At 41.6% G+C, this 26,126-nt stretch overlaps 1 protein-coding gene across 5 annotated transcripts in view; it reads left to right on the top strand.

Moving 5' to 3' along the window:
- The window catches only part of SPOCK1 (SPARC (osteonectin), cwcv and kazal like domains proteoglycan 1), a 904,393-nt gene extending 881,567 nt beyond the window's left edge, over nt 1–22,826 (top strand). For 4 of the 5 annotated variants that reach the window (XM_053293595.1, XM_053293593.1, XM_053293594.1 and 1 more), the window contains 3 exons: nt 1,470–1,532; nt 11,734–11,871; nt 14,154–22,826. In XM_053293595.1, coding sequence (XP_053149570.1) covers nt 1,470–1,532; nt 11,734–11,871; nt 14,154–14,344 — 392 coding nt within the window. In that variant the 3' untranslated portion in view covers nt 14,345–22,826. Of the gene's footprint in view, nt 1–1,469; nt 1,533–11,733; nt 11,872–13,827; nt 13,912–14,153 lie in introns of all 5 variants that reach the window. The other variant, XM_053293596.1, reaches the window with a different exon arrangement.
- Nucleotides 22,827–26,126: the final 3,300 nt, after the last annotated feature.

Below are 26,126 nucleotides of genomic sequence, written 5' to 3'. Positions count from 1 at the left end.
ATGTTTTAACGCATGTACAATCTGTGCACAAAAATGCAAATACAGATCTGTACACATGTACAGTTATCCACATGTTATGTTCAATGCATGAACAGTAGCACACTTCCTATCTGTACCCTGCATTTGAGGGGGCCTGTACTCAGGCTCATTTTAAAGTGAATGCACAAAAAGTCATTTACATTAAAACATGTACATGTGTACAGAGATCTATATGCACATGCAACACAATGTCTGAAATGAGCTAGTACCTTTCTTATGCAAGGGGTGTCAAGCCCTTCCAAATACATGAGTATCCTGCAAAGGCTGAGAATCAATTGCCACATCTTCAGATACCACCCCTTAGGATACACCTATGACAACAGGACTTCTTCAACATTCTTTTCAACCACAACTGGATTTTCCCAAAAATTCAGATAGAAACAACCTGTGTTCTTGGCCTGCTGAAAGGGGTGGACACATAGTTTTAATGGGACTTGAGCGCAGTATTCAGTTACTTCTGTTACACTCACTCATGGTTTTACATTTGCTACTTTATGAATACATTTCCACACATATGTGCAGCAAAGTTTTAATCTTCATGCGCATCTAGTGGTTGGGGAGTGGTCACTGGTGGCATTGTAATGTATGCTTTGTAGCCTTCATATGTCATCAAACGTGTCCCCTGCTAACTGAACAAAGAGACATCTTTAAATGTGGTGATGATCATATATTTAGCAGGGGGAGAGCAACTGGCCCTATCCAACACCAGCACAGCATCCCTTCAGTGGCTGTTGCTGGTGTCTACCTTATGTTTCTTTTAAGATTGTGAGCCCTTTGGGGACAGGGGACCAACTTATTTATGTATTATTTATTTGTATATGTAAACCACTTTGAGAATTTTATTGAAGAGCAGTATATAAATATTCTTAGTAGTAGTATTGCATTCCATTTGTGCACACAGAGGCCTCCATATGAAGGCCAAGGACTTTTCATCATGTCCATAATTCATAGCCCTGGAGCTACAAAGCACACGTGCAGTTCTGCTCATACAGGGGTTTTCTTGTTCCATTGGCTGAGCAGCAGAATGCTTGTGCTCACCCTCAAAAAAGTTAGATATGACCATGGTTAGCTATGAAAACCTCAGAATTGGTTCAGTTACTATGATCTTATTTGTAGAGATTATATGTAGAAATTAGTCTGTTAGCAAACATTAAATTAGCATCCTGGCTTTTGATCAGGCTGATGAACGGAAGGAAAAACTGTTTAACAACCAAAATGGCCCCGAAACACTATTTTTAAGCATATCGTGTTGTGAATTTAATTAGTTAAAGCTAATGGATTACATTTGTTCTGCAGTACAGTACAAGCATATGTGGCTTGCTCATTCCCAGGTGTGAAATAGACTACACTGCCTGTCAATTGTGAAGCTAATCATTAGAGAATTCTGTCCCTTACCATCTGGAAACACACTCTCATATCTTATGTTTTAGGTCTCCCTTGCCAGAATGAGATGAACAGAATTCAAAAGGTGGGCAAAGGGAAGAGCCTTATGGGTAAGTTCAGTTATTTGCTACTCATTTAAGCCACTAATTAAAGCTTCTGTTGCTGTGACATGAGATGCTGTAACTGCTTCCCAGTTAGAATGTAATGGAAATACCACCCTCTGTTGAATGCCTGCCACTTCATGAGATCATATAAATCACAGAGCTTCAGTCTTTGCTACAGGTGTTCCATGACTTGGTATACTAGATTTATACAACTGAAAGATTCTCTTTCAACATTATACAACAGAGAGATTCCCTTTTAACTGAAATATCAAATAAATATTTGCACAGAATGGAACAGATTCTTGTGAGGAGGGGATTTACAAATCTGAAGTTTAAACAAAGATGACATACTGAATTTGTTTTTCAAGAATCTTAATTGCGTCTATAAATGTTGCAGTGATAGGCATATTATGGCAATGACTGACATCCACACTAAAGCTACACATGCTGAAAAATGTTTCAGGATAGAGGCAACTTTTGCTGATTCTTGCCTTTCAGTGTCTCTAAATGTTATGGGGCCCTCAGGGATATATTTTCAGGAGCACAGAAGGCTGCAGAAGGAAGGGGAGAATAGTCATTTTATTATGATCAAAAATCATATTCATTTGATAAGGGGAGATTAGTATTAAAAAAATTTCCCTGCCCCTGCTGTGCATGTGAAATGTTTTTTGGCACATGCAAAGTTAGTCTTGATGTCAACTAGAACTAATATGTGAATTAATTCTAGTTGACTAGAAGAATCTGTAGAAGCTGAAGAATCTGTTGTGCTGCAGGGGTTATAATACAAATAGCTGGACACTATATCAACTGAAATCTGTGCAGTAATATCTCTACATTTAATAATCAAAATCAAATAACACTAAGGGAAATAAATGCAATTGTATCATACTAAAGTGGCAGAATTGAAACACATACATAAGTTGAAAATCAGGCAAGCAGAAAAGAAAGAAAAACAGATTCCAGCACTATGCCTGTGGGAACAACAAAGACTTTAGGGGGAAAATATCTACAAGACTCTTCTTCAACCATTAGCTGTCTTTTTTCTTCAGAGATATACAGATAGTTTACAAAGTTCCTGATATATTGCATCTATTGGTAAAATTGAAACCTCTGCATTTTATAAAACACTGAGGAAATGCCCATTTTTACAATTGACGGGCTGTCTGGATGGAATGTGTCGATGGAAGGGCCTGTATATTGTCAGGAGCCAGAAGGGAGGATGTTTAATGAAAGTATGCATATAGAGACATATTGCATGTACGCACTATGAAATCACTGTTAAGAAGCCTGACCACCTAGTCCCATGGGCAAGTTTTGCCTTTTGCAGTACTTCATTTTGCAGTACTTCACTTTGCAGTACTTCACTTTCCCCCATAGGAACAAATGGCAGCTATTCAGTTAGATGGCAGAAAGTAAATGGGAAAATACATTTTAAAAGATACAGTAAATGTAAACCAAAATCATGCCAATGTGATTTCCCTCCTTGTGCATTAGTCTGTTGTCACCGATCATCATTTTTAGAGCATTATAGATGAAAGTGCCTAATGGGAAAGGGAATAATTCTTTCCTGAACAGCTTACAATAAATTTTACACATGCACACCAGCAAATCAAGATCTCAACTGTGCCAGCTAAGGTAGTTGTGAAAGAACTGTGGTTTGGAAACAATTGGCCAGTTTCTTCAAACACCATAGGAAGCTTCAAATGGAAGGAGAAGTTCATTAGGGACTGAATCAAAGAAGGAAAGAACAACTGCAAAGAATACAAGAGACCAATGCAGAAACATCCATCATTATGATGGTTGGGTGGAGGGTCTGTACATGGCAGTGCTCTTGCAGTCCAGAGTCACTTCCCTAACCCTTTTGGATTGCCTTTGGATGAAAGCCAGGAGTGAATGGTGGCCATTCACTACCATTATGGGAAAATGTCCTCAGGCATACCGTTGGGGCAGGGTTCGGGTCAGGCTTTTGTTTACACCCAGCTGTGTTCCACATTTCAGCCCACTCACTTTCTACCATAGCACTCAGTGCAAGGGGGTAAGAACTGAGCCAGTGCCATCTGCACCACTTTATCTGTAAAGCACCCTCGCCCCACAAGGAAAATCTGATGGCTACATGCAAGTATAGAAGTTTGTTTTATTGTTACAGTGATGAAGCCATGTGAAGCTCAAGTTCTTGTGCAAGGCACACCCATCCTTAAGAGATCCAATGCAGATTTTGCATCATATGACCTGATGGCTAATTACCTGGGTTTTTTTAATGCCTGTATACAAAAAAATGGGTGGCAATTGTTAATGTTTGTATGATATTTTCTAAAAGTAGAAATGCTTGTTATGTATGTATACTATTCAAAATAATGTATATACACTAGAGACGTGCAAATACATTTGAGCTCAAAACAGGCCATTTCAAGTGTTTTGAGCTAGAAACAAAACACCCTTAAAATAAAGGGCCTGTTTCAAGCTTGAAACAGAACTACCCTGTTTCGAGCTCAAATCAATTCAAGTGATTCAAGCACTATTTTGAGTCATCATCTCATACTACATGGGATGAGGCAATGGTAAACCCCTCCTGTATTCTACCAAAGAAAACCACAGGGCTCTGTGGACGCCAAAAGTAGAAATCGACTTGATGGCACACTTTACTTTTCTGTGAAGAGCTCAAAACGAATTGCAAAATCCGTTTCATGCACATCCCTAATATAAATGGCAGCCATGCAGAACAATAGGAAGTACAATTCCAGATTTATTTATAAGCCCCAGGTTACAGTGGTCATGGAAAGACTAAGAGAGAGTCCTGTAGCTACAAATGGCTACTGTATAAACTCGCACTTCATTTAATGTGCTAAAAGCCAATTAGGGTAGATCTTTATGCGATACATAATGTCAGCATGGTGGAACTTTATCATTTCACACAGTGATGCGCAGTCTAACTACAATGCTCTCTATCATTTCATAATACTGATCCTCTTATCCTCCTGGAGAACTCTTTTGACATAAATGGAGCTTGCCCTGGCTAGTCTTATCACTAGCCAACCCTTGCTAACAGTTACACAGGGACTGTCTACTACTTTCTTTTTACAGCACTGCTTTGATCCCCCCATCTTTGCTCCTGACAACTGGCAAATATTTCTCAAATACAGCGATGAATATTTATATACCCCTTTTCAACCAAAGTTCCAAAGCGGTTTACATAGATATAAATAAATAATGTGGCTCCCTTTTCCCAAAGAGCTCACAATTTTAAAAAGAAACAAAAGACAGATACCAGCAACAGCCACTGGAGGGATGCTGTGCTGGGAAAGTATAAGGCCTGTTGTTCTCCCTCTGCTAAATAAAGAGAATCATCACTTTAAAAAGGTGCCTGTTTGTTCAGTTAACAGGGGACAAGTTTGATGACATATGAAGGCTACAAAGCAGGGTTGATAAAAATTTATTATTTTAAAATTTTTAAAAATCTGATTTTTAAAAAATTCAAATCAGATTTAAATTGGTTTTTTAAAAATTCCTAAAGAACCTAGTCAAAGATATCATCATGAATATTAACCGTAATTATATTATATGAACATGTTAACAGAGGTATATGGGGATGAGAGATAAAAGACCTGTTCAGTCCTATTCTGCAGGTTGTGTACATGCAGCACATACACAACTATGCACACAGTCAAGCGCTTGTCCCCCAGCCCCCACCATGTGCAGAGACAATGAAGACCAATGAATGTATAGATGATTTGGGATGATGGAGTAGATCTGAGCAAGGAGGAGGTGTCTGGATATAAATGCACGGGATGAGGAGCGGAGGGGTATAGAAAGTGAAACCAAAAGTGAACAGAACATATTCATGCAGTCCTGAGGAATCTCTTTCCAGATGTATCCTCCATTGTAGAAGGGAAACACCTATCATGGCAGCCAACCATAAAAGAAACCCTTTTTGGGAATATTTTAATGAAGTTCCTGTACCTGTGGGTAAGAAAGGCTTGTGTGCAAAATGCAAACAGTGCAACAACAAAATGCAGGGCCTCGTTGTCCGAATGAAACAGCATTGTGAGAAGCATGTACCTATTATAGTGTGTGCCTACCTTTTAAAAATAAAACCTGCATCTATCTCTAAATATATATTAAGGTTATATTAGACAACAAGAATGTACTTTTATAGAAAATAATGATTAAATAGAATCTTCCTGACTAATAATTTAAATTGTGATTTAAATCATTAAAATTGAGTCCTTCTATGAAGCTATTTAAATTGTGATTAAAATAAATTTAATTTAAATCCAATCAACCCTGCTACAAAGGAATAGGCAAAGGAGGGTGGAGAAAGTTTAATCACTTAGCAGGGCTGGTTCAAGTGCCAGTACCACCAGAGGCAATGCCAAGATGCCACTGACCATGCCCTCAATCAGGGGCGTAACTACTATTAGGCAAGGTGAGGCGGCTGCCTGGGGGCCCCCACGCCTCGAGGGGCCCCCCAGAGGCAAGTCACATGAGGCAAGTCACATGACTATATATTGTGAAGTGTGTGTGTGCATCTGCGAGGGGCCCATTTTAAAATTTTGTCTCTGGGCCCACTCCAGCCTTGTTACGCCCCTGCCCTCAATGCTGATGCATCAGTGTCAGGGGACATGGCCAAAATCAGAGTGCAAGAGCTGCCCATGGGCCAGATCAACCAACTGCTGGCCAGAGGGTCCACTGGTGGCCAGATCTGCCTTGCCCAAAAGGAAGCTGATAGGTATACCTGGCCACTTTTGCTCCAGTGGGCCGCAAGCAAATGCTGGAATGAAAGTAGCCAGCTTTTTGTTGGGTAGACCTGACAACTGGCAGGCCCTTTCTCTAGCCCATGGCTGGTTGATCTGGCCTCTGATGGACAGGGCTTGCACCCTGATGCTGGCCAGAATCCCTTGACACTGATATGCTGACATCAGGGAGCATGATTGTCATCAGGGCACAGGCACCACTCGCCAGCATTTCCCGGTGGGCTAGCACAGTGCTAGCCAGCTGGATGGGTTCCTTTCTCTTTCACTCAGTGTGAAAAAGGAGAGAGAGGAACCTATCCAGCTAGATAGCGCTATGCTAGCCAGCTGAGAAATGCATACAGTCAGCAGAAGCAGGCAGTGGCAAGTGGAAAGGCAATGACTCCAGGCATTGGAGGAGAGGGCAAGATGCCCACCCTTGTTGCCCCAGGGGCAGGCAGCACCTAAGGCTATCGCCTTATTGGTGAGTGTGTGTGTATTTCTTTTATTGCAGCCATAGGCCAAACAAAACCTTATTGGTGAGCCATCCCTGAGAGTCAGTGAACTTATGGAAGGAATGAACACTAGCAGCCAATTGGGAATAAAGGCTATAGTGAATTGAGAATGACAGAGCTAAGATCTGAGGAGGGGCAGAGGCCGATGTAATGGTAGGAATGAGAATAAAAGAGAAATATTGACAGGTAACAAGCAAGGAAAATTGTGCAGAAGCAAAAGATCCACATGGCTCAGGCATGCCAGAATTCAGTTCAAGACAGCAGGATTCATTTTACTACATCACCTAAAATGTGGGGACAAAGACCTCTTCTAACAGCAGAGGTTATAAAAGAGAGACTGACATGCATTGGAAAAGGCCTTCCTGAATCTAGGTTGCAGTGGCAACCAACTACAATTAAGGTGGGCCAATATACCATTGGTATTGGATACTGGACAGTGTTTTGTAATCATAAAGACTTACCCTCAATTTATCACACTGCTGTCGGCTTTCATTACACTTCTTAGGCCCATTCCTCTAATGTACTTGCAAAAGCAAAGTTAAAAGGGGTAATTTTACCACCACCAACTCTAAGATCAGGTTAGATACAGGAAGATTGATGTTCAGGTATTTATGAACTATAGTTGTAACATTTAAAAATTGGGTACCCACTTTAATATCTACAGTGGGCCAAGATGGATTGGTTTATTATGTATTAAATATTTATATATGAGTGGTTTCCCATTTCTGTGTCTTTTATGCAAGTAATGGCATGGCATTTGAGCAATACATTTTCCTTCTTTTCCCCCTCCATGGGAAATGGAGTGGAAATAGCCCTTTTGACATATATGCACACACTGCAGAGATTCTCTGCACACAGAACTGGTGAAGGAAGCCTCTTTTTATTTTGAGCAGTAAATCAAGTGGCATCTCTCTGACAAAGAGGTGCGATATTTTCTCAGATATTGTCGGACACAATAAAAGGCTCCTTTTCTGTGCCTGAAACTGAAGCAAACAGCAGACAATGGAAATTACTATACAGACATCCATGGAGGATTCAGTTAACTGATCTCTAGGGAGAAGTGGGTTGTGGGGTGTGTTTGTGTGTTGAAGTTCATTTGCATTACATATTCTAAAGTTAGTGGTAGAAATAAACCAACTTTCTTGAAAAGACTGCTTGGATGGAAAGTCACAATAATACACAAAATCAGCTGGTGTCAGTGTGTGCGTTGTACAATGAAGCCATATCTAGAATTGATTTTCCCCTCTCTTTTTTGGCTTGGCCTCCATATCCTGGAACCTCATGTGAATAGTTCTGACAACATTGCATATTTAATGCATGGGAGCTGCTAACAAGCAGATTGGGAGTCCCTTCCAGGGATAATTTATGCTGCTGTGTTGAAATCCTGTTGTAAACTGTGAAAATCTGCAAATTAAATGTGAAACATGGAATTAATTTCATTTCTCATTAGCCTTCCAAGGTGGTTAGGGTGTCCATGCATTTGTGCGCGCATGTGTGTGCATGTGTGCACATGCACACATACACACACATACACTTCACTGAAAGGTAGAAAGGGCCATATTGCATTCACAGTTAGAAATGAAGGAGAGCAAGGAGCTGCAGGTTGTATATGTTCTGCCAATCTAGTGTCGGGTTCCTCCCAGCCTAGCAAACCAATCCGTGGCACAAGCACAATCCAATTGTCACTACTGTTTTGCAAGCATTGGTTAAAATGAATGGAACCTAAACACCACAGTTCATGATGGATTGCACCACACAACTGCTGCAACTAATGTTGATTGATGGATATTTAAGGTGGCAAAACTTTGCTGCTTCCTAAGTCCAAGTCAATCCAGATCTACATTGGACTGTGTTTACTCTAGTAGCTTGCACTGCAATTTAGGGCAAGGAAAGATGAGAGGACTTGAGATATAGTCTTGTCTTCCCTCATAATCTCTTCTCATCATCACCTGTATAGAAGAAACTGTGGAGATAGCAAAGAACCAGGACACCATGTTGAGCTGAAACAGAAACTAACTTGTATTTTCTCTTTCCAAACCTTCCCCTTCTCCCCACTGAGTACAACCCTAGTGACCTTGAACTATATACAACTATTACCACATCCCCCTTTCTAAGGTGGGATAAGACCCCAAATCTATACCACCACCACCAACCCCCATTTAAATGAAATACAAAATACTGTAAAGTCCTCTGGGGCCAAGGTAGACTACCTGAAACCTCAGCTTCTTGTGAGGGATTATTCTGTCCTATAGACTGTTAGCCACTAAGTCTATAGGGATTATTCTGCCATAACACTAATGCTGTCGGCTTCCAGATGTTACATAGTCTGTTTGAAAACCTGGAGGTTGTCTCTTCCTGTCTGGAGACCTCTTCACAGGGAAAGGGGCTGAAGCATCAGCTAGGGGTATGTCCTGGGTAGTACTTTCTGCAGCCTGTGCTTCAGTGATGTCTTCTGAGACACTGTTGAATCTCCTGCCAAGACAAGGTGTGCTCGGTTGCAACGAATAATATCAGTTGGAACTGCAACCATAAAGGATCAAGGAGTCTTTGCATTTCCCTGTACTGTCCCTTTTTCTTGGGAGTCCTTCACCCATACTAAATCTCCCATGTTGAGTGCTGGTAGGGATTTAGCTTTGTGGCATTTGTCATAGGCTTTTTGTGGGGGAGCTTTGTAACATTCATCTTGTTCTTGGAGGCTGTAAAAATCAGGCTACCAGGGAGTTAGCTGAGAAGCAAAAGTGGGGACTGTGAAATGAAGTTTCCAGCCCATGAGCAGCTCTGCAGGGATGAACCCATTAGCCAAGGCTATTGTCCAATAGGCCAGCAAGGCAAGGGTAGGGGTCAGGAGCCTTGGACAATAGATGTTTTACTGACTGGACTGCCCTTTCAGCTTTGCCATTGCTCTGAAGAACCAGAGGGCTGGAGGTGATATGTTGAAATCCATAATCTGTTGCAAGCTGTTGGAAAAGGTCTGATGAAAATTAATGTGCATTATCAGAAATAACCTGCTCAGGTATTCCAAAGCAGGGAGAAATGGGCTTCATTTTACTGATAACCACTTGAGAAGTAGTACTGGGTAGCTGAGCAACTTCCATAAATTTAGAAAAGTAGTCTATCAATACAAGATAAGAACTCTTTTCTAGGAGGGGAAAGGTCAGTTCCAATCTTTTGTCGAAGTCAGCTTGGGAGGACAGAAGGCTTAAGTTCCTTTATATTGAGAGGGGGATCACCATTACATCTTCCCCAGAATCAATTTTAAATTCTACTTGGAGGCCTCCTATAATAACTATGGCAGTCCATGGTGGTTCTGTTTGAATGTCTCCGTCAGTGTAGCCCAGGAAAGTTATTTCCACATCACTCAAGTCCTCTTTTTGTGATAAACTTAGCAAGGCAAAGTTTTGGAGTGACATACTGTAGCGTAATACCCTATTTTTCTACATATTCCTACATATTTTTCTACATATTCCTTCCTAAATATTGTATCACAAGCCGGACACTCTCTCCTTCTGTGGGGCAACTTGCCACACCATAGGCAATCTGTTGTATCTCTGACTTGCAGATATCCTTTGAGCCCCATCCCTGCTGGCATCTGGTTGGTTTGTTTGTTTTGGTTTTTGGTGGTGGTGGAATCTGGGTTTGTTACTTATATGTGGCATCTGGGATGACTTTCTGCTACCCTCTATGGCTTCAGCTATGGTCTCCGGTTTGAAATCATTCTGGAGAAGAGTCCTTTATGTGGGAACTCTGGAGGGCCTTAGCTTTGGCTGTCTCTAGAGTGAGATTTGGGTCATTCTGATGTGTCTCTGATAGGTGGCTGTCTCTAAGCCCTGCCACCAACCTGTCCCTGAAGAGTTCTTCACTTATTCCTCCATATCCACAATATTAGATCAGGACAGATAGAGCTGTGATAAAATCAGATACAGATTCCCCAGGCTCTGGCTTGCATGAATGAAAAGGGCCCATTCAAAAATATTATTATACCGGGATAAGAAGTGTTTGTCCAGTGCCTTTTACTATGTTAAAAATCTCCATATTTATTTTTAATTACAACTGCAGCGTAGATGAGGGATGGCTGACGTGGGATGAGCAGAGCAGTCCGTCTCTGCTCTCCCCTATCCCCCCTCTGGTGGCAGCTGGAGCGATGCTGGGCCCATCCACTTTGACCAGTGTCTTCTGCCACCTGCCCAAGCACACCCCGCAGTTGGTGTAGAAGATGCTGGCCTGAGCAGACAAGCCCAGCATCGCTCTGGCTGCTGCCACCGGAGAAGGAAGAGTGGAGAAGGACTGCTCCGCTCACTCCCAGCAGCCACCCTCAGCCGTGTGGCAACTGTAATAGAAGAAGAAAAAATGGAGCTTCGGCGAGCCCCCCCCAAAAAAAGTAGGGTGGCCTCACATGGGGGAGGGGGCTCGCAGCTGGGAGGTCCAGGCGCCCAAATCATCTAGGTGTGCAGCTGTGTAGGCCAAACCTTTTCAGCTGTAGGTCTCTGTTTTCAGTGGGCTGGAACTGTACTATGCAGAAACAGGAGCAGTAGCTGGTTGTCCTACAGGGTTAGTAGTTTTGATTCTGTGTCTTCCTGTTTCTTTCCATAATGAAGTTTGCAGTGTTCTTCAATCAGTTATTTCCTGTTCTGACACCACATGGAGATAGCAAAGAGCCTGGACATTATGTTGAGCTGAAACAGAAACTTAACATTTTATTTTTTTTCAAACCTTCTCCCCACACAGTGCCACCTAGTGGCCCTGAATGATATACAACTCCTGAATTACCACAAAAACCATCAAAATCAAAACAGATCAAAGGGTTGTTGATTCAACGGGAAACGATCTTTATGATTTCAGCTTCACTGTGCAAACAAAGAGGGCCTTCCTGTAAATTGAGGCTAGAATCTCACATTTAACTTCCTGCTTAATTCTATTACTAGAAGTATTGATATTATTGACAAGGACCTCATTTGCTCTCCCCAGGTGTTTTCATTCCACGGTGCAATGAGGAAGGCTATTACAAAGCAACACAGTGTCATGGAAGTACTGGGCAGTGTTGGTGCGTTGATAAGTATGGAAATGAGATCGCTGGCTCAAGGAAGCAAGGGACAGTGAGCTGTGGTGAGTAAGGGCATGCTTTCCTCAGATAAAATAGGGATTGACATTGTGTGAGCCCTTGCCCACTGCTGTAAGATTGACTATGGGAGCCCAAAATGGCAACAAGAAGAAACATATTAGCCAGCATGAGAAGTACCTTCAAGTCTTTGAATGTATAACACAGAAGTGCTAATACAAATCACCTTTCTTCCAGAGCATGCATTACAATATGAAATTGGCAGAAGCATCTGATGTACTTTTCACACTAGCTTAGAAATTGCCATAATTTGTAGTAAAATAAAATATACTGCCAATGATGCATTGATCATTTTAAAAATAAAATAAATATGTTGCTCCCTACACAACATAAGTATAGTTAAGGAGTTCGGTCAGGATGCTTAGGAAAGAAAAGTCTTATCAGCCTAGCACAGAGGCTTAATCTGAATAACTGCTGCTGATATTGGCCATACACCCCAAAAGAAAAACCATAGCTATCTGGCATGAGTGGCAAATTCTATGATTCCCTCTATAATCCAACTATGGTGAAGAAAATGAATTTACAATAAGAAAACTTGGCATAAGAAACACAAACGGTGGACACTGTTTTTGATCAGGGGCAGAGGGAGACGAGCCCCGCCCCTTGCGTCAGACATGTCTGATGTCAGACGCAGGGGGTGTAGCTTAGCTCACAAACAGGGCTGTGTAGCCCCATTTGCGAGTAAAGTCTGACCACCGCCACGTTCGCAGCGCAGCGCAGCGGCTCTCCCTGCCTTTTAAAGGCAGGGAGAGTTGCTCTGGCCACGCTGCGAATGTGGCACTGGCCAGATTTTGCTCATAAATGGGGCCACATAGCCCCGTTTATGAGCAAAATAATGCCCCTGCATCTGACATGATGAGGCATGAGGAGCAGCCCCTGAGGGGTGGCGGCTCAGGTTCTTTGAACCCTTTTGTGCAATGGTGGCTCCGCCCCTGGTTTGATCACTATGGTCTTATTCAAAGGGACATAGGTCCTATGAATGTAAGCTATAGGCATGGAGTTCCATTTTGGGATTCAGATTGACAACCAGTGTTTTTTCCTTCTGAATAGGCTAGTGAAACGAATGGCATATTTAGAGCAGTGATTTTCAAACTCTGTTGAGATGCATATTTGGAGAAATTCTTTCTGTTGAGAACTATTTGTCTTCAAGAAGGACCTCCCGTTTATCTGCCATAGAACCACTTGATATTCCAGGGGAACCTGGTCTGCACTGCGAAGACATACTTTCAGTCAGGCATTGTGCAGGCCAGGATTGCAAAGATTCATAATTTCCCTATCCCTATGTGAGTGCCCATGTGATTCAGAACACACTTAATACACTCTTGCAGATGCACACTGCAAAGGAAAAATTAGTAGTGGTGAACATGCTGGCTTCCAGGGGAGTTTCTTCACCATTACTTACCTTTTCACTGGGGAACCCCTCATAAGCTTTCAGTTGTAACCCAAAGGTTCCTTGGAACACAACTACTGGCCTAACAGATCCATTAAAAATAAATATCTATCAGAACGGCCTGGTGTCTATTTCAGTAGCCTTATTTCAAATGGCAAGTGAGCATTTATGAACCATTTTGCCCCAGTATAGACAAATAGAACTCCATTTGTCGTCCAAACAATGTAAGTAAGAGAGTCATCATTGCTCCTGCCATTTACCCGCACTACATTGTCCCTGGTTATCCAGCATTTGTATGTAGGGCTAGCGTAGGTAGAATAATGAACAGACCAATCTGGTTATCTTATTACTTGACACGGAACCTTTCCTACAGCATCCCCCTTTTCTGCCTCGGTTGATAGGACCACAACTGGCAGAATGAGTCTTTCCAAGGCCATTTACACCCCATCCGTTCCTGCCAAAACCAGAACAAAAGCAAAGATATCAGTTAGGGATGTTTGTGGTGGGGCTTTTGTGAGGTACGCAATTTACTGAGACCACCAACTCATTTCAGATATCTTCGAACACTCATCAGCTGGTGGTGTCTTTCAGTCACCAATGATGACCTGGAATGGATTTGAACCAACAATTTAGAGATGTAAGGTTCTGTCTTCAGCGATTGCTTTCTCCTGACATGCATGATTTTGTGGGTGCAGCAGAAGACTGTATGTTATTTTGAGCACCTGTCGTGATACATTCTTTTGTTAAAATGTCTGTTTAAAAACAATCCAGACTTTGCAAAAACTAATAATGGAGTAGCTTAAGTAATGGAAGCATTGACATGGCTGGGCAGAATACTGGGCTATTCAAAGTATAACTTTGAATTTTTCCACGTTGCAGAAGAAGAGCAAGAAACCTCAGGGGATTTTGGTAGTGGTGGATCAGTGATATTATTGGATGATCTGGAAGAAGAACATGAAGCAGCAAAAAAGGACAAAGAAGGAAAACAGAAGATCCATGTAAGAGCAGCTAATGATGACGACGAAGATGAAGATGACGATAAGGATGATGAAATTGGCTATATATGGTAGTTCCCATGGCTCTGAGGACTCATGTTTTGCACAATATCACTAATCATTTCGTATCTCTGCAATGGCAACTGGCATCAGGCATCATATATGGAGCTCAGTCTAAACCTGTACGAGCATTCCAGTTTGCATACAGGTTTCTCACCACCAGGTTTCCCATTCACTTTATTGCTGGGGGCTGACTCCACAAGCACAATGGAGATGAGCGTGCAGAGCTGAACCCAACGCTGAAGTGAATTGGGAAGAGCTTTCACATGTCGCAGGCTCCTTGCACATGTGGGATGTCTTTGCACACGTGCATTGGAGCTCTTACACACAGCAACATGCTCGATGAGGACAATTGTCTCTCCACCCTATTTAATCTGGTACACTGTGCATTATCTTGAAGACAGCATTCCCCTTCACCTAGCTATTGTTTGGGATAACTGTAACCATTGTTCCCTTTTACCAGCATGACAACACATTTTGTTTAGTCACGGCACATGTCATTTTTTAATGGAATACAGGACACAGCAGGGGAGTCAGCTCATCCGAGCAACAGTACTAGGCTCCTCTTACTGAAGTTTGGAATAGCTATCTTTGTACCATTATTATTGTGCTTTCCTATTTATTTAATTAATGTTAAAAGTAGGTGGGTATTTTTATTATTATTATTTATATAATGCTATGCCCATAGATGACACTTCACAAAGACTGAGAGGACAGGTGTTTCTCTATCTGGAACTTGTTAGACAAGATCAAATCATTTTAGCATTCTGGTTTAGTCACCCACTGCCTTTGTCAGAAAGAATTCTGTTTTAATTCCTCTTCACTTCCTCCAACAATGGCTGGCAGACGAACAGTCCAGTGAAACTCACTGAACATTCTCTCTCCCTGCTGATTAAGGGAGTGCAAGTTAAGATCTCAGAAGCCTTTCCTCCCATTAATCAATATGACCTTGATGTTGAGAAATCTTGGTGGACAGTACCCTCCATCCACTGCATCCCCCATTCTCCCTAGTCCTTAGCAAGGGGGCCAGGACTTGGATAGCCTTTCTAAACATGTGAACTAAGAATGCTTTTCAAATGTATTCCTTTATTTTGTATTTTAGTGCAGTCATTTTGCAAGCTTGCAAGTCTTGGGTTTTGCTTTGATCAAGTTTGCACTAATGCTATGCAAGCTGCCTCTGCTTCCCGAATAGCATACCATTGGATTTGCTGAAAATGCTTTTTTTTCCCCTTCATTGACTCTAATGATTCCTTATTTGGAAGCACTGAAGCTGTCAGAGGCACAAACCATCAAAAGTAATAAGCTGTCTCTTCTTGAGTTTAAATTGTTAATATTTATTTGGTATGTTTAAAAATAGTCCTTAGGCAGTTACGTCTGTGGTTAACCTGACATCCAGTTAATATGACATGTGATACTTACATATCAGAAGACTTTGATTTAAATGATTCTACAAGCCCCTCCCACATAGTTACATCTCCATAGCAGCATCTCATTATCCCCCATGGCCATTCAGTGGGAGGAAATGAATGTGCCATTGTAGATCTCTAATTAGTTTGTTGTCTACACAAGGACAAAACAGGATGAGCATGTATAAAGAAATGAGAGGAAAGAATGCATTTCTGATATTGCATTTTGTGACTCATCAAATGAAAAGAAGTAACTCCAGGTTCTGCACACAGTAAGGGTCATACCCACATTTGTGTATCAGTGCTGTTATACCATATATGAACATGGCCTCTACACTTTAAAGAAACTTATATTTCTGTGGAAAGTGCTACTTTTTTAGTGTGAATTTCTGTACAGTTTTCAGGCAACTGCACAATGGCATCTACCCTCAGACTGTGGTTTCCTGTGTGTAGTACTGATTTATGCATTCTGCTTCTGGTGTGATGAAGTCTGGAGTGGTTGGTGGTGGTGTTTTGTTTTGATTTGTTTTTAAAGTGTGTCACACAAGGTCTCGTTTGTTAAATGAACCCTTCAAAGAGCAATGCCAAATATCATAATGTTAATATTGCATCTTGCCTGTTTCTGTTTTAATATTCCCAGGGAGAGCAGCCTAAATTCATTGTCCTTGTGAAGTTTTAATGCCACCTTCTGAGAATGTGCCTCAGCATGAAATGGATTCAAATACTTAAATGGGCAGATTGTCCCTTGATTTGCAAAGGGGCCAAAAGTATATTGTTAGGCTACAATTCACAAACCTATATGATGCACATTTTAAAAACAGCGTACTACTACTGTGAATATTTATACTGTATACCACTGTTCAATAGTTCTCAAAGCAGTTCACACCGAAAAACAAACAATATATAAGATGGCTCCCTGTCCCAAAAGGGTTCACAATCTAAAAATAAATTCAAGATGGACACCAGCAACAACCACTGGAAGGATGCGGTGCTGGGGTTGGATAGGGGTGGTTGCTCTACTCCTGCTAAATGTAAGAGAATCACCAGTTTAAAAGGTGCCTTTTTGTTCAGTTAGCATTACCCAACATAAATAAACCCCATTGAGGAGTCTGGGGCTTTTTCATCTGCTTTAGCCACAGAGTGCAAACGGTAGCTTGTGGGATCCAATGCCTTGTGACTGAAACCATTGGGCTCAGCCTTGATTGCCAGTCAGCCACCAACCCCTGCCACATGCTCTGCCCCTTCACTACTCCCAGTAAAGCCATATGACTGCCTTTGCATTGCTACCACACATTCAAAGGATATGGGGCAGTCGCTGAAGCAGTAAGCGTATTGGTGGTTGATCATCAATGGGGCTAGGCCACAGATTAGTATTAGTTGGAAGATCCCAGCTATGTCTTCCCACTGTCTCACCACCCAGGCCTAGTAGATGCTTCTCTCACAAGGCATCTCTGAAAATTGGGCCATGGGGTTGTAATAGACACTTTGAAAGTATGTTGCGCACAATAAATGGGACTTGCTTCAAAACAAAAGTGACATTATCCACAAACGTTTTCAGTGCAAGGGTTTTGTGGAGTGCACTATTAATCGGTAGTTGGGCATTTGTGGTGCTGCTACTCAATGAAAATCACCTATGGCAATAATGTCCAATTAGAAGTTGGAACATAGACATCTATACATAGATATCTATGCCACCAGGGTGGCTGCTTGCCGACTTAATTTAATAAAACCCTTAGAAGTCAAGATCACTGTGGTTGCAGTTTAACAGAAGTGCTATTATCTTTTAAGTACTCCAGGAACAGCTTTCATTTAGGCTGCTTTCACACTTTCACACAGAGAAGCATAAGAGTAGTTGCTCTCTGGTGCAATCCCTCATTACTGTGGAGTGTGTGTGAATATTCTGACAAATGTGGATGAGGCCAGTTTCAGGAGCCGTTCCTATTGGCAGCAACATGCTTCAGTTTTGCTTGGTAAATACCAGTCAGAGTTCTCCCCCCCCCCCTCACCATCTCACTCTGGCTGCAATCTCCCAATGTGAGGAAAGCTTCAGTTAGAAGACAATGGAAGCTTTTTTCCCTTGGCAAAAAGCAGTCACAGATTACCCAATCCAGATCAGAACTATGGCAGGAGGTAAAGTCCCTCCCTACCCACCCCCCATGGAGTCCCGGGTGACATGGGTTCCAATCCAGCTGCTGCTTACCACAGTTTGTAGCACAGCAGGGTCAATGGTGGATTTAATGTCATGTGTAGTTTAGCCCTTATGTAGCCCTTATGTAAATCAATTTCAAGAGGACTAAATGAGCTGTGACTAACTTGTCCCATTGATTTCATCAAAATAAAGCACTGCAGGTGTGGTTAACATTCTCTGGAATAGGGCCATAGCATTTATATTTTTAAAAGTTTACAGATTACAGTCTTGAAGTCATCTGTAGTATCTGTGGTGTATGCCATTTGATTAAGCACATGCGCAATCAGAAACGTTTGTTTTGTGGCTTTGTCTCTGTGGCACTACTGCTCTGAGTGCTGACCCCCTTTGTCTTAAAATGTTATGGCAGCACAGTATTTATTTTTAGCTGGGGTTTCTAAGTATTCAGAGTCCCTAATACACATTGTGTTGCCATTTTTAAAGAACTGTTTTGAACTCTTTTCCCGCAATTTTATATATTCTTCTGACAAAGCTGTGGTAATATAGAGAGATGTCAAAGTTACAGAAAGGAATCAACCAATACATATCTTTGTAGGGCTGATTGACAAAAGTGGAAAACAGGTAACTCATTTAGTTTCAAGAGTTCTGCATATCAATCACTACTAAGAAATGAAACCTTGAAACACTCCCTGGTTCAAACTCATTGTACAAAGTATAATTGTTGTCTGATTTATGGCCACCCAATTTCCTATTTCTATCTAGACAGAAAATATTAAAGTCAGAAGAGTGCAAGATTTCAAGGGCAGAATACAAAAATACCATTTATTATTATAATTTCAGTTGGGAACTTGCAGCAGCATCAGTTGGAGGCCTTCCTGCAATTCTGTCAGATTCTCAGTAGCAATTTAAAGAAACGATTGGACTTTTGCGGTAAAGCCCTTAGCAACCCATTAGAGCAGTGCCAGGGAAGCAAAATCACGTTGTGCATTCAGAGGCAGTGAAAAGATGCCATGTAATCCTCTATTTATGTTGAGTCAGCTTCATCTCCTGTTGAACCGTTTGCTCCCCATAAGAAAGCGTTGGGCACATAAGCTCCAGCAACTAGGAAAAAATAGAGGAGCTGCCAGAGATTTGGCTAAACAAGTCTTACAAGCTTTTGTTCTTCTCTCCAACTATTTAGAGCCAGTAAAATCCTAATTCCAAGCCTAGGCGAGTTCTCAGAGTTCTCCAATAAGCCACAGAATAAATACTCCAATTCCTTTCTCATTTCCTTTCCAGGGGAGAAATAATACGTGTAGCTACTTTTTGCCAGAGCACAATGGTGAAAGGCCTCCTGTCCTAGCTTAGGTAGAAACGACCTTGTTTCTAAATTCCAATGCAGTTGGAACATTACCAGATGAAAGATAAATAATATTCTGCTATGCTGTACAAGATGGGTGATTGTATCCAATAGTCAATACAATGTTGCTACAGTGGTATGAACCAGCAGCAGGTTCAAAGAGGTTACAAGCAACAATAATCTAGATGTGTTCGAGACCAAGCCATATCACGGATGTGTCTCTGAAAGCAGAGCTTTCCATGCTTTTATTTCACCTACGCATCCCATAAGTAATCTTTTAAAATGATCTATAATGTTCATAAATTACAGAGACTGCACATATGTTTATATTTGCTGTCATCCTTTGAGCTCTAGACATATAGCTACACCTATCTATCTGGTAGGGCTTGCAGAGCTGCTGCAGCAGGAGAGACTGAGGCTGGAGAGATTGGGCAGTCCCGCTAGAAGTGTTACCATATTTCTCCCCACAGTTCCGATTGGGGGAAAGTGTGGGAAGGCTTCTTGCGCTCGTACCCGATCTCTCTTTCTATCTCTGCAGCTGCTGCAGCCCCACAAACCCTACTAGCTACATAGGGCTTGTGCGTCATGTCACATCCCCACAAAATCAAAATTTCCCTTGCAACACAAAGTGGTGAAACTAAAAGGCTATGCACACTGATGAAGGGCTATGCTTTCCCACCCAAATGTTAATAATTTTGACGTTACTTCAAGGAGTTCCTGATGTCTAACTGTACAGAAGAAAAGACACAGCATATATATTTGAGCTCAGAGGAAGATTTCTTCTTACAGTAAATAGTCCATATGAGGCACTGCATAAGAATAATACAGGATTCTAATACAAAGGAAAGGAAGGCTGGAAACCTCCCCCCAAAATCTCCCATACTGAAAATACATTTGTTGTCATTTGCAGTTTCAACCACCTCAGCCCTCCCACCTCACCCTCCTAAGTTCTGAGAGCCTTTCAACAGAATGGCCTGCTAAACCAAAAATAACTATAAGCCCTGAGTCCAAATAAACATGATGTTCTCACTTATATTATTTCAGAACCCTAATTCTGCATATAGGTGTAGTGACTTCTGGCCTTCTATGTCACTTTCCCTTGGTGGTTGGCTCACAGAAGAGAAGTCATGGTTCATCTTGCTATCTGCATATAGCTGGAATCAACCCTACTCATGCCATTCCATTGTCACAAGGCCTTCCTTCCCAGTTTTAACTATATTTAAGCATGACCTTGCAACCTTTACTCATGGGTTTGGGTTTTTTTGCTAATGAGATTTGTCGGAACAAGAAACTAGTGTAACATGTTCAAGTACATTAGAGCACAGATGCATGCACAGAAACTTCATCCCAAATCAGTGGCATTCAACGTGAGCATCTGAGTGTAAAATGTGGCCATAGACAGTTCCTGCTATATATTTGTTGCATGATATTCACTTTGATGTGACTGGCTTGTGCAAAGTTCTCAGCATAATTTATGCTAACAGACTCTAAGCATATCATTAAGGTCTCCTAGCCCAAAGCCAAGCAAATGGTTACATGTTTTGACAAATCAGAAACAGGATTTGAACCAGCATCTTCATGCATTAAGTTAGGGTGAATTCTTCAGACTATTTTTACACACTGAAGCCAACACAGTGTATTTTCGAGGAAATTTCAGTGCACAGAGCTGGTCTTGTGAACAGTTCAACTAAGCATCCAGTTTGCAACTGTGCAATTAATATCAACATATTTTCAAACATTTTCAGGATTTGTTGAGTGATGATCTAGACACACACTGAATCATTTGCACAACTGATTTATCACAAGTCCGTTGAAAATTCCACTTGTGCCAAGCCCACCAGCTTAAATAGAAAAGGAATAAAAGGCTGCTAGAATCTGCTGTTAGTTGAACAAAAGCTATTTGAATATTGCTATTAAATAAAACCATCAGGAGTCTGCCCATTGGTTTTCTGTCAATGTTTATACAGTAAAAAGACTGACTTGAAAGTAAATCTGAAAAGACACTTGAATGATTATGACTCTGTAATCTGGAATATCAACATTGGTTATCAGAATCACGGTTTATTTGTTGGCCACCCTATTGTTCATCATTAATACCAACTTGTAAATGCCCAAGCACCATTAAATTCATGTTGCAGAGTTCTTTCTGTTGCTTTTCCTGCCTCTGGCGTCATGGCATGCTTCAAGAAAGATGATATTCCAGTTCATTAGCATATTGAAGAAATGAGGCCTTTAATGCATTATATGATAGACCCACTGGCTGTAGTATCCCACAGCAGAATTAAGTATTCTAGTTCTCCCACATGACAATCTGAAGTATTTAATTTGCCTTTAGCTTGACTTAATTTCTGTTTCCATTAGAAGCTAAAATATTCAATTTCCTTCATATCACTGCCCTTCCAAAAGCTGTCGAAAATGGAAAGAAAACCTCCACGCACACACACACACACACACCCAGACCAGTCCTGCAGTGTAAGCCAATCATGGCGCCACTTTCAAGTAAGCAAGCTTTGAAGTTTGCAGCCTAATTCTGTCACATTATCCTTACAAAAACAACCTTAGAAGTCTCGCTAGGTTTTCACATTGCGTTTCAATGTGCTCTGTTTATGAATTACTTCCACAAAAGGCAACATTTGCTCACTTCCAGCCCAGACTGTGTCTAAAATGGACTTTTGGATTATTTTATAACTGGTTTAAAGCTATACTATAGCCACACTCCAGCACAAACTGAGACATGGTTAGGCCCATTGATTCAATTAGTCAAAGTTGTGGTTAAAGATGTGATCCTATGCACACTTACCCGGCGAAAAGTCCCACTGAAATTAGTGAGACTGCTGAGTAAACAAGGATAGGATTGGGCTGAAGCTCTGTGCTGGATTGTGGCCTATGAGTTTGTTTTAATATTTATGCTACAGTTTCACATGCTGTTTCACATTTGAAATAACACAGTTTGCTAGTGGGTGCTACTTTTGCTTAGTTATCCTTCCTTTCTGTAGATGTTAGTGGATATATTTTAGTATAAGAAGTTTCATACCATTCTTCTCTGGGCACCAAATGACACAGGGCACAATCCAGCTGAAAGGCCTGCAGAGTTCAGCAGGTGTTCCATTTTCTCCACTTGCATAGTTTGCCAGATCATATCCATAGAAAATAAAGTCATCATTTGTAACTCACTACCAGAAATCTCAATTTTTTTCATAGACTCTGTTGGCATTCACTGCCATCTCTTCTTTCTGCCATTCAATCTTCTTGCACAGACTGCTTTGTATAGTTAATAGACATCAAAGAGCCCTTTCTACAGTAGGTGGTACTTGGTCTTTTTATACTTTTCTCAAAGCTGCTGACATCCGTTACTGTTTAATGTGTGGCATTGTAAGGAGAGATCCGAATATTAAGTGTTTCAGTTTTATGTACCTACTGTAGATGGAATGTACAATATCATAGTTAATTAGAGTAGCATAGCAAATTATGAATGCTTTTTTCCTCATGAAAACTTAAATGGAATGTGAACATTTTGCCAATTTCCTTGGTTAACTGTAAATGCTGAACTGTAGTCTTAAGTAGTTGCATTTTTGTCTGTCTCAATAAATTTTAATTTGTCTGCGACTTCCCATTGTTGGACTTTGAGGGGAGGAGTGTTAAAATTACTGGTTTAAAATAAAATATCACTGTGCACTTTGTCTGCAATAATAATATGCCCAAATGTAGGTGGTTGTTAGTAAAAATGGGCAATTTTTGTTGTTAGTAAAAATGGGCAATTTGTCAAAGCAGAAGGCATTTCTGCACCTCCTCTCCATGTTTTATGTACCACCAGCCTCCTTAAAACCAGAAGACAAGCTGACCATGACCATTTGTCACTCAGTTATGAAATTCAACTGATATTTAACTCCACTTTTCAGTCATGATTGGCATCCAAATTAGCTTACAATTAACATTCACACAGAAGTAAAAGAAAATTAGAGATACATTGGTGGTGGGGAGAGGCTTTTCTGGTCCCTGGCAGGTGCTAATGCAGACCAGGTGCCAGGCTCTTTCCTCCAGAGAAACAGAACAGAAGGAGCTAGGACTGGACTCAGGGGCCAGCCAATGGTAAAGGAGCCTTCCCATGGCTCTGTAAATACACATAGCACTGAGCTGCTCCATTTTGCAACTCCAGTTCGACCAGCTCTGTTACTGCGGGAGAGAGAGAGAGCAGAGACTGATTAGAGTGTCCTGATGCCTCCTCTATTCCCCAAATAGTCTGACCGTCAGGATCTGACTGGAACAACGGACATGCCGCAGCCAGCAGCTAGATGCGGGAATGAGCCTTGTATTTGTGAATGGAATTTGTCATGAACACAGGGATATATCACACCTATAAACGCCTGTTTCCAGGTGCATTGGCCTGTCAAGGAGATTTTAGTCAGTTATTCATTCAGATGGTTAATGCCATGCTGTTAAGATAATGAACTTCTCTTATAGCATCATTCTTTTGAACTGAAGAAGAGGTGACCATCACAAGGGGTGGAGCACAATCCACATGGCACCTCAGATGGAGAAAAATGTTGAGGAGTAACTTCTCAGTTAATTGCAGGGGTAGGAAAGACACTTTTTAGGATAACATATCGGTTATTAGGTTTGACGGGGTTGTTAAACAAAATGAGGAGGGAACTCCTCTAATGCTTAGAGTAGAAACTGCACCTCTATGGCACCTCCACACATACAATACTAAAAGTGGGGAGTCATTTTCATTTGCACAGGGGAATTTCCTGATTAAATATGCCCTGTTTCATTACTATCTGTAGCAACAGCTCTATATAGTGCTCTGTCATTAAACAAAATGCAGTGAACCCACACAAAACCAAAGAATCCAACACCACTATATTGCAACAGGTGTAAAATGCACAACACACCATGGAATAAGTCCATGCTGAAGGGAGAAGAGAGATGGTTCTATGAGAGGTACAGACTGATGACCAATGAGGGCTCCATGGCTATTCTGATCACCTCCTGAATGTGCAGCATGGATTGTACCCTGAATTTTAACTTCAAGATTTATAATCTTATTTCCCCTTTAATTAAGTTACAAAAATATGTAATAAAGATTTCCAAAGGCATCTGCATTTTAATAGAAATATCAGAAGTCTAGCATCATTAACCACGATATTGATCATGAAAAATGGAAGGCGGAAAAGGAGCAAAATGCAATCAAAATGTATAATTATCTAAAGCTTTAATTTTTTATGTATAGCTTGGTTATCAAGACATCAGTGCATATTTCCATCTCCTTTCCAGCTTAATCACACCAACTTGGGCATTGTTTATGAATGTTGACATTACCACAGCTAAAATAATATGTCAATAAAGTTCCAGAGTTCCATTCGAGTTGGCTTTAAGCAACATTCACCCCTAGTCCTGATAACATATGAAGGGCAGAAAAGAATCCCCTTTCCCCCATTTCTTTCTGCTTTTTTTTTTTTTAATACTGCAGAATAGACACACAATCTCTTTGCAATGGCACATATCTGCTGGACTTTTCTGCAAGTGATGGCTGAGCATCCCTTCCATTTTGGGCTTTGGCAACGAAGAAAGTCTCAAATGTAGACAGAACTGATAGCCCAGGGGGTTTCCCATCTGGCTCGCAGCAGAGGCCACGATTCCCCTCTCAGTATGGATTTTAGCTGTGCGTGCAGAGAAAGGCAAAAGATTCCTTAATCACCACCTCCTCAATGTAGACAGCATAAAGCTTTGACAAAGTTCTTCCTATAAGTACCTCAACTGTTCACACCGATTTGCTTGTATCTTGGTTCACACTTGGAAACCTGCATTTGCCATGCAGACGGGAGAATGCTCGCTGATCACCAGCTGCTGTTTACAGAACCCTATTCTGTAATCAGTAAGTGGGTGGAGCCAATGTTGCTAGCTCTTGCTCAGTTCCAGATATGGCTCCTGTCTAAAAACAAGTGAATTAATTGCTGACCAGGCTAGAGGCAGCACACATTACCCTTTGACTGGTGAAATGTTTTCAGCTAGGAACAAGCAACGTGCTGAAAAATATGAGCTCCAGAACTTGAAATCATGTACAGACTAACCATGAAGATGCCTTATATTGAATTGGACCATCTCAGGAGTATGGGGGGGGGGCTGGCAGTGGCCCTGGAACAGGCCACTGCTACCACTTGCCTTTGTGGCACCCCTCCACTACTTGCCTCACACCTGGCACACCAACATCAGAAGCATGCCGACACAGGTGGGGTGGGGATGGCCAACACTGGAGCATGGGCATGGAGCCCCTTGCCCTTTCCTAGCTAGCCGACCAGCTGGGTGCTTTGCTCTCCCTTCTTGAAGCGAGCAAGAAAGCACCTAGTCGGTGAACAAAGCGGTGCACAGACCTCCCAATCCCCTTGTGCTGTGAGTTCACATGGAGACGGAGGAAAACATGTTGCTGGATGAATCCTATCAGCATCTCTTAGTGTGCTTGCTATGCACCGGCTTTTGTAATCAAAGTAATCTGTGCTCTCTATATGGGAGCTATGCAGACCTAAATACAAAGCAATACAATATATTTTTAAAATAAATGTGCTACAGTTTATAAAAAGTATAGTCCCTGCTCCATGCTTTACATTGCCTTGTGCAAGTGAGAGAGGATAGCCCAGTATAAAGACGTCTGAAGTGACCTTCCTGACCAGTCTTCCTGTCATTGCCCCTCTCTTTTTGCTGGCTGCTACTGATGGCTTCTTTGCTGGGAGGTAGGAGGCTGAGTGGCAGTTGCTCCCAGCAGGCCAGTTGGAAGATTTCACTCTCTCTGCCTTCTCCTTGTGTCAGCTACAGGAGGCCTGGTGACTGACCGATTTAAGAGGAGAGGGGAGGCCGCTATTCCAACAAGACGACGATGACCAGGAGCAACGTCACTAGAAGCCTCTTTGG

The sequence above is a fragment of the Hemicordylus capensis genome, chromosome 2 (genome assembly GCF_027244095.1).
Source record: "Hemicordylus capensis ecotype Gifberg chromosome 2, rHemCap1.1.pri, whole genome shotgun sequence".
In the NCBI taxonomy this organism is placed as follows: Eukaryota; Metazoa; Chordata; class Lepidosauria; order Squamata; family Cordylidae; genus Hemicordylus; species Hemicordylus capensis.
The sequence above is the reverse complement of the archived record's forward strand: the minus strand, read 5'-3'. Positions and strand labels throughout refer to the sequence as shown.